The following is a 15490-nucleotide window of genomic DNA, read 5'->3' as shown; positions in this document are numbered from 1 at the left end:
TTTTTCCACCCTACCCCACCCAATCTAGCACCTGTTGTATTCCTGAATGGCTTGGCCCCTAGTACTAAATAAAAGTCAAGAAGGAGACACTGAAACAAAATACAATTAAAGATAAAGCCATAAACATCCTTCTGAAACAAGACAATTATCAATAATTTTGGGAAGGCATGCAGCATATGGCATAATTCCTGAGGACAGGTGCCCTGCTCTGTGTACCAGGAAATCAAGACTTCCTCGCTGAAGAGACACACAGCAGGGCATCAGGGAATGCCTCATCATTATGTAGCCAATCAGGTTTAACTCTCTAGTGATGAAACCCTATGTGCACACTATACCTCACTCTAAATAGAGGGAGAAAGAAACCTTATTTCCATCTGTCTTTCTACTAAAACAGAAGCCAGAAAACTGCATCAGAATCTTTTGTATTTATTAAAATATTTAATATTATTAAAATATTAAAATCTATGTTCCTCTTGTGGTTCAAGGTGGCTTACAATTCTAAATTAAAACCATCCACAATAAAATAAAGTAACGTTAAACCCTCGCCCCTATTAAAGGGCCTGGCAAGTAAAGCAACCTTACAGGACCTCCTAAATTTTTCAAAGTACAGTGTCCTCCAAACATCCCACAATTGTTGAAATGTTCCTCCAAGAGTGGTTGCTGATGATCTGCTCTATGTTGTTTTCAATGGAAGGCACATCCAGATGGGCATCCACTTTAGACATGAATATATGGATCTCAACAGCATATATTGAAAATAATGCAATGGAAATCATCATCATCTGCACTTGGAATGCATTTTGAGTTGTTAAGAATATAAGAGAGATGCTGCTGGGTTAGACTGGTGGACCATCTTATCTAACATCCTGTTTCACACTGTGGCCAGGTAGTTGCCCCAGGGGGCCAATAGGCATGGCATAGAAACAAATGCCTTCCCTTAATGTTGCCTCCCAGCACTGATGTTCAGAGGATCTGTGCTGCCATATCTGGCTGCACCCAGTGGCAGCTGGGCGGGGAAGTGCCTTGACTGCGGAGCCAAGCCTGAGTCACTGCACAAAACAAGGTCAGAGTCCAGTCTGGGTTGTTACATTTACCAAAGCAAGCAGACTCGGGGGCAAGGCGAAGAGTGGTTAAGGGATCGCCGAGGTCAGGATCCAGATAAGCGGGTATTCGTCAAAGCCAGTCCAGTTACCGGGAGCAAAGTCAAGAGCCATATGCCAAGGTCAGGAAAGCTGATAGGGAATCATGTAGGAGTTTGCAGAGCAAAGGAATCCAAGCCGGACAGGAGGGTTTCTGCACAGATTGCACCCACACCAACATGCTGCTTCAGCCCTGCCTAAAAGCAGCCCTGCTAATGAGTTGACTGATTCCAGCTGGACCATCAATCACTCTCCTCCGAAGCTGCATCAGCTGTGTCTGGTCTATGCTGGCATCCAGCCAGCAGCCTTGCGGTCCTTCACCATTCCATGGCCACTGCTCGTCCCTTCCACCTCAAGTGCCCAACTGACTCCTCTGCAGTGTCGTGTGCTTCTGCTGTACTGGGGCTGAGTCTGGGCACATGACCAGCTCCTTCCTTTCACTCCCTGCTTACTCTGCAGTATGTGTGAAAGAATCTTCAGCCGACACTGGCTGCCCAGATGATGGATGTGGAACAGCTGGCTCTGGTTGCTGTGACAATGCCTCAGAGGGCCGATGAAGCATCAGTGGGGGCATGATAGGATCATTGCATCTGGACTTGGAGGCCCCCCTTAGTTATCTCAACTAGTACCTATTGATGCATCTATCCTTTGTGATTCAATCTAATTCCATTTTAAGGCCTTCTATGACAGTGCTATCACTATGGCCACAGTTGAGGAACTCCATAATTCAAGCACTCATTAACTGAAGACACAATTACTTTTGTCTATTTTGAATCCATTGTCTGTCAACTTCTTTGGGTGCTCCTAAGTTCCAATGTCATATTACTTTTTGTATTGTTGAATTAGGAGAGGGGCAAGCCATGTTCTCCACAGTACTATGTTCATTTATATGGTTTGTTTTCCTCCTCCCAATGGACTTGCTTGATAAACGTGTTTGCATGTAATATTCTAGCAGAGATTGTGTATTACTGTATTCTTTCTAGATTGTGGCTTGGCTTATCCTTCTGTGTTCCTCTCTCGATCATCTTATTAGAGTCCATCATGTAACCAAGCAGGCTGCTGGCTTTGAAAGCTTGAAAAGTCATAGGAAGCCATTTAGTCTACAAGATGGTGCAGCCATTGAACTCCTTGCTTGCTGTATTGTTTTCTTCTTTTCCTCCTCCTCCTCCTCTTTGCCTTGTGGGAATTTAGCTAACTTCCTTCAACGATTCAGACTGTTCTTTCAAGCATCCAGATTCTGCCTCACTCCTGTTTGCCTTTCAACGTAATTAGAGGCCATGTCACTGCTAACTTTAGATTTTTCAGTCAAAGTTAGTAGCTTGGGGACTTTGGCTCAAATCATACGTGGTGTTTGTTGCCAAGAGAGTTTGATTTGTTAATACCAGATTTTTCTAGGTTGTTAATCACTTGCTCATTCCAGCCCCAAATCTCCGCACCATATAGTATGGAAAATATTACTTTGCTGCCAAATAGTTTAATAGCGGGGTCAATCAAGCAGCCTCCTTTTGAGAAAAAGAATTTGACAATAGCCCCCATACTTCTCAGAGTAGCCACTCTCAAACTGGACAAGTGTGCCTTCCATGTTAATGTTTCGCTAAATGTTACACCCAGGTATTTGTAGGAGCTGCACTGTTCTATCCATGTACCCAGGATACTCCAGGAAAATTTTTTGGGGCATTTCCTGAAGACCATCAGCTTGGTTTTAAGATAATTTATGGACAGGCCCTGATTTTTGCAGTATAAGCCTAGGTTGTCCAAAAGTCTTTTTAGCCCTATTCTGGTCAGTGATATCAGCACCATATCATCAGCATACAGGAGGATGGAAATCTTGGTCTGGCAGATACTGGGTGCCATAAAGTGGGAGCCCTCCATCTTTCCTACCACATCATTAATATATAGGTTGAACAGCCACTGGGGCCAATCACAGAAGTGCAAAAACAGCAATTTTCCTTTCCTCTTAAAAAAATAAGTTAGGAACTGGTTTTGAACTTAACTACACAATAATTTTTGTAGATTGTCATTTATGTTCTTTGTAGCAAAAAAACAAAAAAACAAAAAACATGCCAACAGTGACTGCCAATGGAGTTTATTTACCTAGCCAGTAGGCTCTGGAGAGTAGATTAACAACCCTTGCATCTTGAACTTTGTATGACAATAGACAATGCAACTACTTTGTCAAGTATTGTGGCAGAGCCCCTTGCAACACATACCTGTATTGCTGATTGAAGTGGTGATTAACTAAGCATAGATGCAAATTAGAAGTTTCTGTTTGAGACTTTATTCCTACAGTGGCTGCTGAATCTTATCTTCACTATTCACAGTTATTTTCCAGGCAATGCACTCTCATTAGAAGATACCAAAAGAGTCAGATTCTGAATATATTCTGCAGAGTGATTTCCAGCATGGAGTGTTATTAAATCTATCAGATGCCTTAAGGCAGGCTCCTGGGAATTGTAGTCCATGGACATCTGGAGGGCCGCAGTTTGACTACCCCTGCCTTAAGGCATCCACTACTTTGACAGTGGACTGACGTCATATATAATACATATGTACGTCTGTTTTAACTGCATGCGCATGCAGAAAGAGAAGCATGACTCCTTATTATACAGGAAAGTAGGCATGCATACATTTACCATGCCAGTGTATGCACAGTTTTTCATATCAATCCACAGCTTTTTCATATGGTGTAGAAATCTTTGATATGAAGCAGTTGCTCATCTGGTAACATTATGTCCATCTTTCAATTATGCTTCAGTTAAGTCCTACATATCTAAAGACTGGAGCATATGGAGATGTAGTAAAGTTGCACTGCTGTTGGTGATTTCTGCCAGCCACATAATGGCTTCTAATTTCACGTGAATTTCCTCACCAGTGTTATGGCTGCTATACGTGTGGATTCTTCTAACCTTTTATGTTGCAGTAGGATGCTTTAGATTCCCCTGGTTTGTGCACTTTCTATGGCTTGGGTGAGTGCATTAGTGACTGGAAGATGCAGGAAAGATACCTGGAAGCATGAGGAAATTGCAGTATGAAACCCCTTCAACAGCAAACAGAAATTTTCTCTGTTGAATATTGTGTTCAGATCCTAAAGATATCTAAAGACATCATACATTTATATAAAATGTCTGTGGGAGCTCATTTTTAGTACAAAACACTTGGTTGTCCTTCTGTGAGAGTGTATCTGTCTTCATTGTGCAGTTAAGGAATCGAATGCATTGTCCAACAAACCTCTGAAAATCCATCACAGCATGTTCCCCATCTGTCTTAATTTGGGTGAGGGTCATGTGTTATGTGATGTGCCTTGTGGACAGTCACATTGTGAGAACCTCTGGGGATAGATACTATAGAAGGACTACATAGCTTTTGTGCTACTGAAAGCCTGAGAGAGAGAGATGCGTTCACCATGAGTCCTTAGAACATTCAGCATTTGTCACATAGTGGATTGCCTGAGTCATAGCCAGTTGCTTCCCCAAGTTGCTTCATGGTGGGAGGTTGAAGATGTTGAGCTCCACTGCTTTCCAGTTGAGCTTACTGCAATGAAACCATCCATCTAAAGGCCTCAGATGAAGAGAGGAGGGAGTATACAGCACTCTCCTCCAGCTCCTTTCCTGCATTTCTGGCGCTAAAGAACATGTCTGAGCACTTCCTCATTCTCCAGGCCTCCCCCAACCACTTAAATAGGGTTGCACATCCCACATAAGCATTGTAGTCACCCTCCTCCTCTTGTGAGGGCCACCAACTTCACTATATGCAAGGGGATGAAGGCAGCTACTGCTGAGGCTTCCTGGCTGGTTGAACATGGCTCACGTCAATTCGAGCCCTACCCTTTCCTTATCGTGCCAGCCAGAAGAATCTTCAGCCATGCTTACTGAGTATGTTTCAGTACATACAGCTCTGATTGTTCCATATGATTAGTGATGAATCCAGTCAAAAAGAGAAATCGAAGTTTGGGACAGGTCATACGAAAGACGCACATTTAGCCTCCTCTGTAGGAATCATTGTCATCTCTCAACTCAGTCTAATTTATATTCCCATTCTCAGCTCTAGTCAGTCATTAGGACCTGCCAAAGGAGAGAGATCTGATTGTATGGCAAGACTGAGTTCAGCAAAAAGGTATGCAAATGTGGAATGCCCCTCCATGGAGATTTTCCAAAGCTCTGCATCATTCAGCTATAAATGGCTTCCTCTCTTGCCTGGTCTTCTCACACCTAAATTCAATCTAATTTCAATCAATTCAATCACCTAAATTCAAACCACCCTGAGCCTCCGGGGAGGGCAGTATATAAATAAAATAAATAAAATAAATAAAATAAATAAAATAAATAAAATAAATAAAACAAATAAAATAAATAAAATAAATAAAATAAATAAAATAAATAAAATAAATCTTCCATGTTTAATGTTCTTTCAGTCTAGCTTATATTTACAGTGGGCGTTTGCCCATGATGGAGCAGATGCTTCTTCCTCTGTTCTGCCTCCTTGCCCTCTGTCTACGATTTCTGTTCCGTAACAGGCTCTCTACCAAACCCATTGGATTGAATTCTCTGCAGGGAACCACTGACGTGTCTTGTGGATGCATCTTGCTTCTTGTGAACCTTGGATGCCACGTGTTGGTTTTGCCTGGTAATTGTAGATCCAGACAATGTCTGAGTGTGCCGAGATGAAAGGGCATGTTCTTGACTGAGTGAACCATCTGACTACTCCTTGCCCCCCAAATGCCGGGGTTCCTGGAATTATTTAAGAAGATGCTTGCTTTAACCTCCCAGACACTCAGTTCTTCCCCCTTGCATCTTATATCTACACTATGAGACAAATTCGCCCAGGCAAATAAATGTAACCCTTGGCTGGAGCTGGTGTTACCTGCCACTACTAGGCAGCTGAGAGAGGGTTAAAAAAAAACAAAAACCTGTTCTGAGCCACTACATTGGCTGTGACTAAGATAAATGTCTAATTCACTCCCACCATCCTTACTAGTGCCAGTAATAAAAAGCTTGCTTCACATACTCACCCCACTGCAGACGTTTCTCTTAAATATCAGGAGGACATATAATAGCGTGATTCCACGCCAAGCCAATATTATCAGATTGATGTCAGCAGTGATAATAGAAGAAGGATAAGCTGATGAGATTTCGTTTATTAAATCAAAGGAATGCATGGAGAGGGGGGATTTCAGGATTTGGGAACACTCAGTGTATCAAAATGCAGTGAGATCACTGTTTTGTTCCGTGCTTATCTCAAGGAATGCCAGACAAAAGGAAACCTCCAGTGCCTATGTGACGGGGCAGCCTCTTTTCTTTGTTCTGTCACCTTTGGCATCCCACCCTTCCTCCAAGGAGCTCAGTGCAGCATGTCTGGGGCAACTGCCATGTGAGCTGGGTTAAGCCGAGAAAAATGTATTCCTAGTCTCTCAACCGTCTTCAGTACTCAGTTGGGATTTGAACCCATGCCCAAGTCGACTTTGTTCACTATACTGCACTGGATCTCTATCATAAAATTTCAAAATTTAGCATTTATTTGGTGAGAAATTGATCGCAAATAAATAGCATTTATTTGGTGAGGATGCTTGTCAATAAATTAAAAAGCCTAACATAGCTGACCGGGAGAAGAGGAAGAAGGGGGATGAGGGCTCTGTTACTTGGTGTTAATTAACTGTAATTTCAGTATTTTTAGGTTTAAATTGTTTTATTGTTTTATCCTTTTGTTGTAGATTGCCCCAAGCCCATTCTCAGAGAAGGGTGGTATACAATTAATTAATTAATTAACTAACTAACTAACTGAAATCCAGGGCTCAGTTATATTCTTTCCTCCTGTTAGACTGCGAAGCAACAGAATGTTGACAGCAGAAACAAACTGACTGGCTTTTGAACATGGGTGGAGGCAAAACAAGCTTGATCCTGGATTAAGTGTTCTGTTTACTAGTGAGGAGGCAGGTGTAAATTGCAGTGGCAGATTAACCTAGGTGAAGGGCAGTCTTAACACAGCACTGTTGTTAGGGAACTGTGGGGCAAAACATTTCCCATCCAAGAATGGTATCTGGGATGTTAGCATTCCAAGGAATTGAAGCAGACAGGCTGCAGTCAAGTTACTGCAAGTATGGAAGCCTGTAAAAGGGCGGACAGTCACCAGGCCTGAGCCACATAAAGCTGAACATTGTATATGTACGAAGTCAGCAAAGGTCTGGACCAGGGGTAGTCAAACTGCGGCCCTCCAGATGTCCATGGACTACAATTCCCAGGAGCCCTTGCCAGCATTTGCTGGCGAATGCTGGCAAGGGCTCCTGGGAATTGTAGTCCATAGACATCTGGAGGGCCGCAGTTTGACTACCCCTGGTCTGGACAGAGGCTGGAAGGGAACTGACAGTGCAGTATACAGGGTTCTCTGTACACAGAGTGGCAAGACTCATCCCTATAAGTGGATCTAAAATACATGGGTCCCATTTTAGGCTATAGGACTTGGTGATCCATTGGACATTTTCCGGCACTGTGCGTGTCTTAAATAAGGAAATCCATGGCGTCTTGTTGCCCAGACTGTGTAACAATGCAAAACTCTGTTTGCAACCAAAAGAAAATAAGCTTAACAGCTTTCATCATGGGAAGGTCGAAGCTGTGTGTCCAAGTGTGTCTGACACAGCGACATTTCTTGAGTTTGTAGGAATTTGCTGTCAAAGAGTGGAAGCACAATAGCTGAATATGAAAAGTACCTCTCCCCCCTGTGCTCATGCCTCCCACCCCCCATCCCCCACCTTCCCAGGGAGAGGAGAGCATCTCTGCTGCCTTCTCATACAGCAGAATCGCAATTCGGATGCCACTAGTTTGGCCGGTTTAATGTTCAGGGGTGGGCAATTGATTTGGATAGGTCCAAAAAGTACCTGAATCAGCATTGTTTTGGGTACTTTTCAGCTTGTCCAAACCGAATCAGACATCACTAGATTAGGATGGAGGCAGTAACACCTTCCCTGCATAGGCTTTCCTGTGGCACTGGGGAATGGACAGAGGCTTCTTCTGTTGAAAACCACAACAGCTGAACAATGGGGAGTGCTCCCAGCCACTTTTGCTGCTTGCTGCTTTTCCTGCTTTTCCTGCTTTTTCTGCTTTCTGCTGGAGCAGAAAGTAAGGGTTCAAAGGAACTCAGAGTCCTTTTAAATTCCTGCTTTCTGCTCTAGCCATAAACCAACATGAACCCCATGAACTAATTTAAAAGTTCACGGAAGTTTGTGATGGTAGGACTTTGATTCATAAATCATCTACAGGTTCACAGATTTTATTTCATGTCTCAGTTCGTGCCCATTATTACGGACAGTCTTCTTCCATATGTATTCTTTGTTTTTCTTCAGAGATACTTCTTTATATGCCAACACCATTAAAAATATGGCTGGTATACTCCAAGATAGGGCCTTCTGTGTAAAGACACCAAGGCTGTAGGAGATTTCTTCCCTCTTGCTTCTGTCTTTCTGGCATCATCTTGAACTTTAGTTTCCCAGAGCTTTTTCTATATGAGGTGCTGCTGTTCAGTTTCTTTTCAAATGTATTGGGAAATTTATAAATGCTGACTTAGGTGTGTTGGTTTCTGTTTTTGGACTTCACTGAAGATATTATTTTGTAAAGTGCCTTGAAGGTGCCTTATGATTTCAGTAATAGATTGAAGGCCAAAGGTAAAAATAGAAAAATAGCCTTGTTGCTTGTGCTCATTAATTTAAATCTCTGAGGTGATGGAATCTAAGAAATTCCCAAAAGATTTTAATGGGCTGCAGCATTTATATTGGGTGAGGAACTGCTTGATATTATGCAAGTCCTAAATAGTTTGGTCTATGTGCCCAGAAACTAAGGTAGACCATGCAGCTGCATTAAAATAGGCCAGGAGACAGGTAACTATACTAGATATTCTTTTAAAAGTCATTCCATGTCCACATGTCACAAAAACATGAATGATAGAGCCCAAATTTTCTGCAAAAAGCAAAGTCAAGTGCTGGCAAAACTGGATGGAGAAAAGTTCGGTGTCTTCTGAGTATCCGCCATCACCTGAGATCTTAGGTACAAGTCTTAGGTCCCACCAAATACCGAAAATGCTTTGAGTGAAGAATGGGGAGAAAACACCAAACAGGAAACACCAAAACTCAGGTGGTAGAGAGTGGCCTATTTACCTTTCTGAAATAATTTGGCCAGATCGAAAATTGGGATGTTATAGAATGGTGGTGATGGTGCAGTAACATCACGCTTAGCACTAGCTGTCACATTTTCAACTTATCTTGAAGTTACAAAATGTTCTGCTACCCTTTTTAAAAAAAAAAAAACTTTCTGAGTTAAAAACCTAATTTTAAGAGTCTTAACTTTCCCAATGAATTGAGGGATTTTGTGGTATTTCCTGTCCTAGTTCTGTTTGGTATTGTTTCCAGGGGGCTCATTCAGATGATTAGAATGATATTAAAATTGCAGCGACAGAACAAAATACCAACCTTATGAGTTTCTGAAGCTCCTTGTTAAGTTCTTTCCTGTTCCAAAGGTTTGGAAGGCATTTCATAGGATTCTGTCTCTGTGAAGCAATTAACTCTCCTCGGTTCTCAGGACCACAACCTAGGAATAATCTTTTTCATCCAAGAATGCGAGTTAGAGAATCGAGGAGAACTGAAATCAGTTGATAATGACTGAGCAAAAGATACAGCTGTTAATGTTGATTTTTAAAATGGCATACACGGCAGGCTGTTGCTGATAAATGCTAAGGTCTTGCCCTTGAGCCTGCGGTCTGTAGCTGTGAAGTAACAAAATGACCTAGTAAAATATGTTTAAGGAAAATAATTTGAGTCTCTATTTAGTAGTTACAGCCCTGGGATTCAGCCTAAGGCAAATCTACAAACCGGTCTTCTCTCTGTAGGGCTCCCTTCACCACACAGAGATAGTACTTTATCCACTGGTCAAGCAGATGCTAGAATATCTTTCCAAGAACTCTCCTTTATTTATCAAGGGAAGGAATTAGCATTCGTAAGCATAGCGGAACATATGAAATCGCCTCAGACTGAGGGCTTTTCTGTACGCTTGACTTACTCCTGATTTTCTTGGCAGTCGATCCAGAAGCACTGGAATTGGTTTGGGCATGGTTCTTCCGCATGTCTGCCCTCCCTCTTGATTTTCACAGTTGTGTCGTCAGTTGATTTTCTTTACACATGCCTTAAATAATCAGGATTTTCAAGGGAGGGTGCTGATGTCAACAGCGGCATCTCTGCCAACCCCTTTTTAAAAACTGTGTGCATGCTTATATCAGTACGTTGATATTGTGGCTCAAAAGAGCAGGGAGCTCCATTGACCCATTCAGGATTGCTGGGGGAGGAGAAGAGTAGCATTCTTGGGGCAGGGCGCTGCTGGCTACTGTGGAGGACCAATGGGAACCCCCTCCATCCATCACTGCCTTCCTGACAAGGCCTAAAAGGAGAGCAGCCCTGCCACCCATCTGTTTATGAATTGTATGTGAAGTAATAATATGTCCCTTTTAAACCACACGACTTTTTCTGTTGCCAGAAGTGCCCCCCACACAGACACACAAATACACCCCAGGGCTTTTGCATCGATATACAGCTCTGACAGGTCTCAGGTACAGGACTATGCCAATTTTGACATCCTTTTAGCTGGAGGTACCTGGGATTGATCCTGAGATCTTTTGAATTGCAATGTGTTTTACTTTGAACCCATTGCATTGGTGATATTAGTGCTCTTTGCTGGCGGCGTTGATCATATCAGTGAGAACCAGAATGGTTACAGGGTTCTTTTATTTTTGTCCCTACAGACGGAGAAACACACAGCCTATATGTGCAAACCTGCAAGCAGAGATCCTGAAGTGCTACAATGAAAACAAACACCAAGTACTCAACTGCTCAGAGCTGGTCAAGGAGTATCGGCGTTGTGTAAGCCTAGCACAAAAGGTGACTGTATCTTTATCATCTTCAGTTTACTGGTTGAATTCATTTTTATGCTCTTCTTTTATTACTGCTGTACATAGTGATGCCAAGGTCAATAGAAAGATCTTACTAATGTCCAAATGTCTCTTGCGCCAAGAAGAAGTGTTGGTTCTTAGATTATGTTTTTCTGTATATGAAGGAGTCTCAAAGTGGCTTACAATCGCTTTCCCTGTTCTCTTCCCACAACAGACACCCTGTGAGGTGGGTGAGGCTGAGAGAACCCTGATCACTGCTTGGTCAGAACAGCTTTATCAGTGCTGTGGAGAGCCCAAGGTCACCTAGAGGAGGAGTGGAGAATCAAACCTGGCTTGCAAGGTTAGAAGTCAGAACTCCTAACCACTACGCCAAGCACTGATGCTCAGTGAGGTGATTCACATTACCATAGTTATAGTTGCCCCATACAAGCTGAGTTATCTATCATGGACAACTGGGCTGGTTCTGCACTTACTTTATTTTTTCCGTTGTCAATCCTGCTGAATTCAGATCAATTTGAGCTTGGGCTCCTTCCTAACCCCCTGAATTGAAACAGAAATAATTCTGCACTTGTTTGTGGAAGCTCAGAGGGGTGAGGAGAATGAAGCAAATCTCGGCTGAGAGAAGTGTGGGTTTCTGGAGTGCAGTCACTTTAAAACATGGCAAAAATAAGTCTTGGGAGGGGAGCCTTGCAACCAGGAGCCAGGAAGTCTTTGAATTGATACCCAGCGAATCATGGGCAGACTGCTTCTCTACGTCAGCATTGCGGGAAGTTAATCCGGCAAAACACAGAAAATCTACACTATATTAGGGGCCTTAAAAGCCTGGTCTTCAAATATAATGACTTATATCCACTCCTAGATATCGCGGGGAAAAGGTAGGGTCACCATGGATCAATCATGCATGTTGCAGAGGGAAAATTTAAAGCAGCCAAAATCAAAATGGAAATGGAATACAGTACAGAGGGGAAGGGTTTATTCAAGCAAAGTGCAGACTCGACCCTGTTTTCATTCACGAAGGAAGTTGAAATCTATGGAAGCAAACTTGATTTCTGCTTATCACTGCAGTGGAAAGATGTCCACCTAAGAATGCACCGCAGTATTACATTAACTGTGATTGATTTCTGTGTGTGCAAATTGTAATCCAGTTGCAAACAAGTCACTGCCAAGAAAGGGCTGATGGGATAGCCATCAGGCTCCCAGCAGAGGGTATCTTAGGGCTTACATATGTTCATCCTGACATCCAAGGTAATGCTGAACTCTAGTACTGCAACTTCAAGTAAATCTAGCTTGTCCTATTTAAACATTGTTCTGGGATAAGTACTGAGTGTCAGGAAAATGATCTGTGTGTTTTCACTTTTTCATTGTATCCCATCCTGAATGAATGAACAAACCATGTGTATTATTTTTATTCATTTTTTCAACCTTGATTGTACATGCTGCACTACTAATCAGAAGATGCAAATAACACCACAATGAGAAGTAATCCAGAGCAATTCTACAAGCTGGCTTGATGAAGCCATCTGCATTCTATAAGAAGTCCTTCAGCTCAAAGTCCGTAACTTCTGTTTTTTTTCAGTGAAACACTAGCTGTTCTCCTGTATAAACATAGCACAGAGTTGACAGAGCTCTAAAGAAGCCCCACACAAACACAAAAGTGAGGTGTTTTGATGTTATTGCTGGGATGAATGGATAATTCTTTTAATAGGCCATATGGTTTGCTTTGTAGAATAAATTGTGCCAGCTTTGTCTAGCAAATGAATAACATTTTGGAGTGGATCTGGACATAATGAAATGACAGAGCTGCTGCCAAAAAAAGTTTATCCTGTGTTGTGATATCCTGGTGTTGTGCATATTCCACATTCCCACCAGTAATTGATGTGGAGAGGAGTGGAAGAATCCATACTGTGCAATGATGTTCTAAGAAGGGATAAGTAACATTGCATGTAATGGTAGACAGGCAGAGAATATGTCTCCTATGACCTATAGTTCTGCCTTTGGTATCAGTGGTGGCGTAGCCTCTGCTTATTTCAGTGTATGAGATGCAGCCAACTTTTCCTCTAAAAAAAAAAGCTGATGGGGGTCCCTTTTTACTACTAACAGGGCTATGTCGTGGCTGGTTACTTGCATGTGGCCTGTGTAACTTGGAAGGAATTGGTTACAACAAAATGAAAAAGCTGCTTGGGTCCCGCCCAATGTGTTTTGTCCCCTGCACAACTTAGAGAAATCATGAACTAGCCACACATGCCAAAAAATCCTAGCTTGTGTCATTTAAATCTTGAGAGGAGGAATACTCCTTAGGTTATATTAGTCAAAGCAGTAAAATAGTGGACCACTTTCCCTTTCAACACCCCTGTTTCCACATATCTCCTGGAGAATTGCCTTTTAAATGTGTATTGGGGGGTGGGTGGACTTGGGACTCCTCCGTGTATTTCTGTGTTATATATAGGTGCACACTTTAAGATCATATGCCCATAGATTTTAAGAAATGAAAAAGTCAGTAGACATATAATTGCAAGTTTAGTCTTATTAAATCTGTTTGTCAGGCAAAATTATTATTGTGCCCCAGCTTTATTAAAAACCTTCGAAAGACAAGACTAGTTATTGTTTAAGGTGCAATAATAGTCTTTATACTTTGTGAGTAATTTGGAGAACCAAGTCATTGTTGCTTTTTCTAACCGAGATCAAACATATATCTTTGACTGCATGCAAACAAAGTGTACTTTGGCTGTATCCCCATAGAGCGTTTCACCCCACTATGCTTATGCCTTTTCCAACACAGATTAATAAAAGGTTGCATGTGAAGAGATCTCCAGGGTAGATGTTTAAAGAACTGCTAAAATGAATGGAGACTGTGAATTCTCTAATCTGATGCAAAGGGAGATCCAAACTAATTTACAGTTCATATCCCTGGATGTGTCTTTTAGTGGAAAAGTCTTCAACAAGCACTTTTGAACTCATTGGCCCTTGAAACATGCAGTGGATCTTCCATGTATACCAGCCTTTCTCAACTTTTTCACCATTGAGTAACCCAAGAAACATTCTTCAGGTTCTAAGAAACCCCAGAAATGGCACAATCACACAGAAGATGGTTAGGAAGCATAGCTGTGGACATGCCCACCCAGGGGCACCTCCTCTTCCCATCCCCACCAGGTCATTGGGGGGCGGGGACGGGTTGACATGACTTTATATGGTCATATCACTCGATAAATGTTTAACAGATTAAATAATGAATCAAACCCCCCCCCATCCATTTGAGAAACCCTTCTAAGCCCCTTTAGGGCCATCAGAAAGCCCCAGGGTTTCATAAAACCCTGGTTGAGAAAGCCTGAGGTATACATGATAATATGAGACTGGTGCAAAATCCAAAATATCTCTGAGATTTGTAGAGTTCAGGAGAAGAAGAGTTGCAGCAGCATCTGATGACTCCATCAGGTTGACCACACATTTCTTTGGAGGCTGTAATGCCTGGTTGACCATGCGTTTCCTTGGAGGCTGTCATGGCTCACAGGATTTCAGATTTGTAAAGCTGAAGTGTCATTTGCTGGTGGGAGCTAGAGGTCAAGGTGATTTCCTGAAGCAGGGGTGAAATTCATGTTAATGTAGGAGAGTCTGAGGGTTTGTGAAGAGAACCACTTTCCTTTCCATTAAGGCTGAGAGGAGGAAACTGGATTCCTGATTTAAGTATTACACGCCAGCCGGCTCCCAGAAACCTCAGCAGAAGGAGATGGGAAAATTGTCAGGATATATTAACTCAAATGCTGTTGCATGTCCTGGTGGATTTCCCTCACCCCTCCTGTTTACAAAGAAGGTCTTTGTACGTCTGCAAACCAGCAAGGTTAAGGCTGCCAGGGAAAAGGGCTTTGCTCTGGTATCTTTTGAAGTCCCTGGCTCCCAAGACGTCTGCTTTTCTTTTTCTTTCTTGGCTTTAAAATGAAGCAGGTTCTACATAGCTGTTGCACATTCCTTTCCCCAAGTAGCTCTCTACAGAATACGCCTCATCCCTTGCCAACCTTTGAGATGCAAGCCTCCCCTCCTGCCTCCTGTAAATCAGGCTTGTAGCCTTTTTTGTTGTTGTTGAGTATATCTTTAGCAAATGCATTTACCAATACATCTTTAGAGCACACCGTGCAGGAGGAACGTGATTACCAAAGGAGACAGATTGCATTAAACTTCAGCATATTTGCAGGCTGCTGCTCCAAACCCGCTTGAGAAAGGGGTTGGGAAGCTGCCAGCCCAGAGCCCCAACCTGACATTATTATAGAGTAAATTGGAAGCTGACTGACTGGTAACAGCAGAGGGCACTGAAAGATCCTATTAACTTGAAGGTTTTTTAAAATAAATAAACCAAATGCCATAGCTAGGCTGCTTCCCCAGGACTTCCATGTAAACCTTGCTGAAGGTTTTCCCTCGCTGTTACACAGATATAGACT

At 42.4% G+C, this 15490-nt stretch overlaps 1 protein-coding gene across 3 annotated transcripts in view; it reads left to right on the top strand.

Moving 5' to 3' along the window:
- CHCHD6 (coiled-coil-helix-coiled-coil-helix domain containing 6) overlaps positions 1 to 15490 on the top strand; it is a 267161-nt gene that overhangs the window by 177994 nt on the left and 73677 nt on the right. For 2 of the 3 annotated variants that reach the window (XM_077325391.1, XM_077325392.1), the window contains 2 exons: positions 10914 to 11049; positions 11275 to 11400. In XM_077325391.1, the coding sequence (XP_077181506.1) occupies positions 10914 to 11049; positions 11275 to 11367 (229 nt within the window). In that variant the 3' untranslated portion in view covers positions 11368 to 11400. The remainder of the gene's footprint in view (positions 1 to 10913; positions 11050 to 11274; positions 11401 to 15490) is intronic. The other variant, XM_077325393.1, reaches the window with a different exon arrangement.

This window comes from Paroedura picta, chromosome 3, assembly GCF_049243985.1.
Source record: "Paroedura picta isolate Pp20150507F chromosome 3, Ppicta_v3.0, whole genome shotgun sequence".
NCBI lineage: Eukaryota > Metazoa > Chordata > Lepidosauria > Squamata > Gekkonidae > Paroedura > Paroedura picta.
Note: the sequence above shows the minus strand (reverse complement) of the source record. Positions and strands in the feature narration are given on the sequence as shown.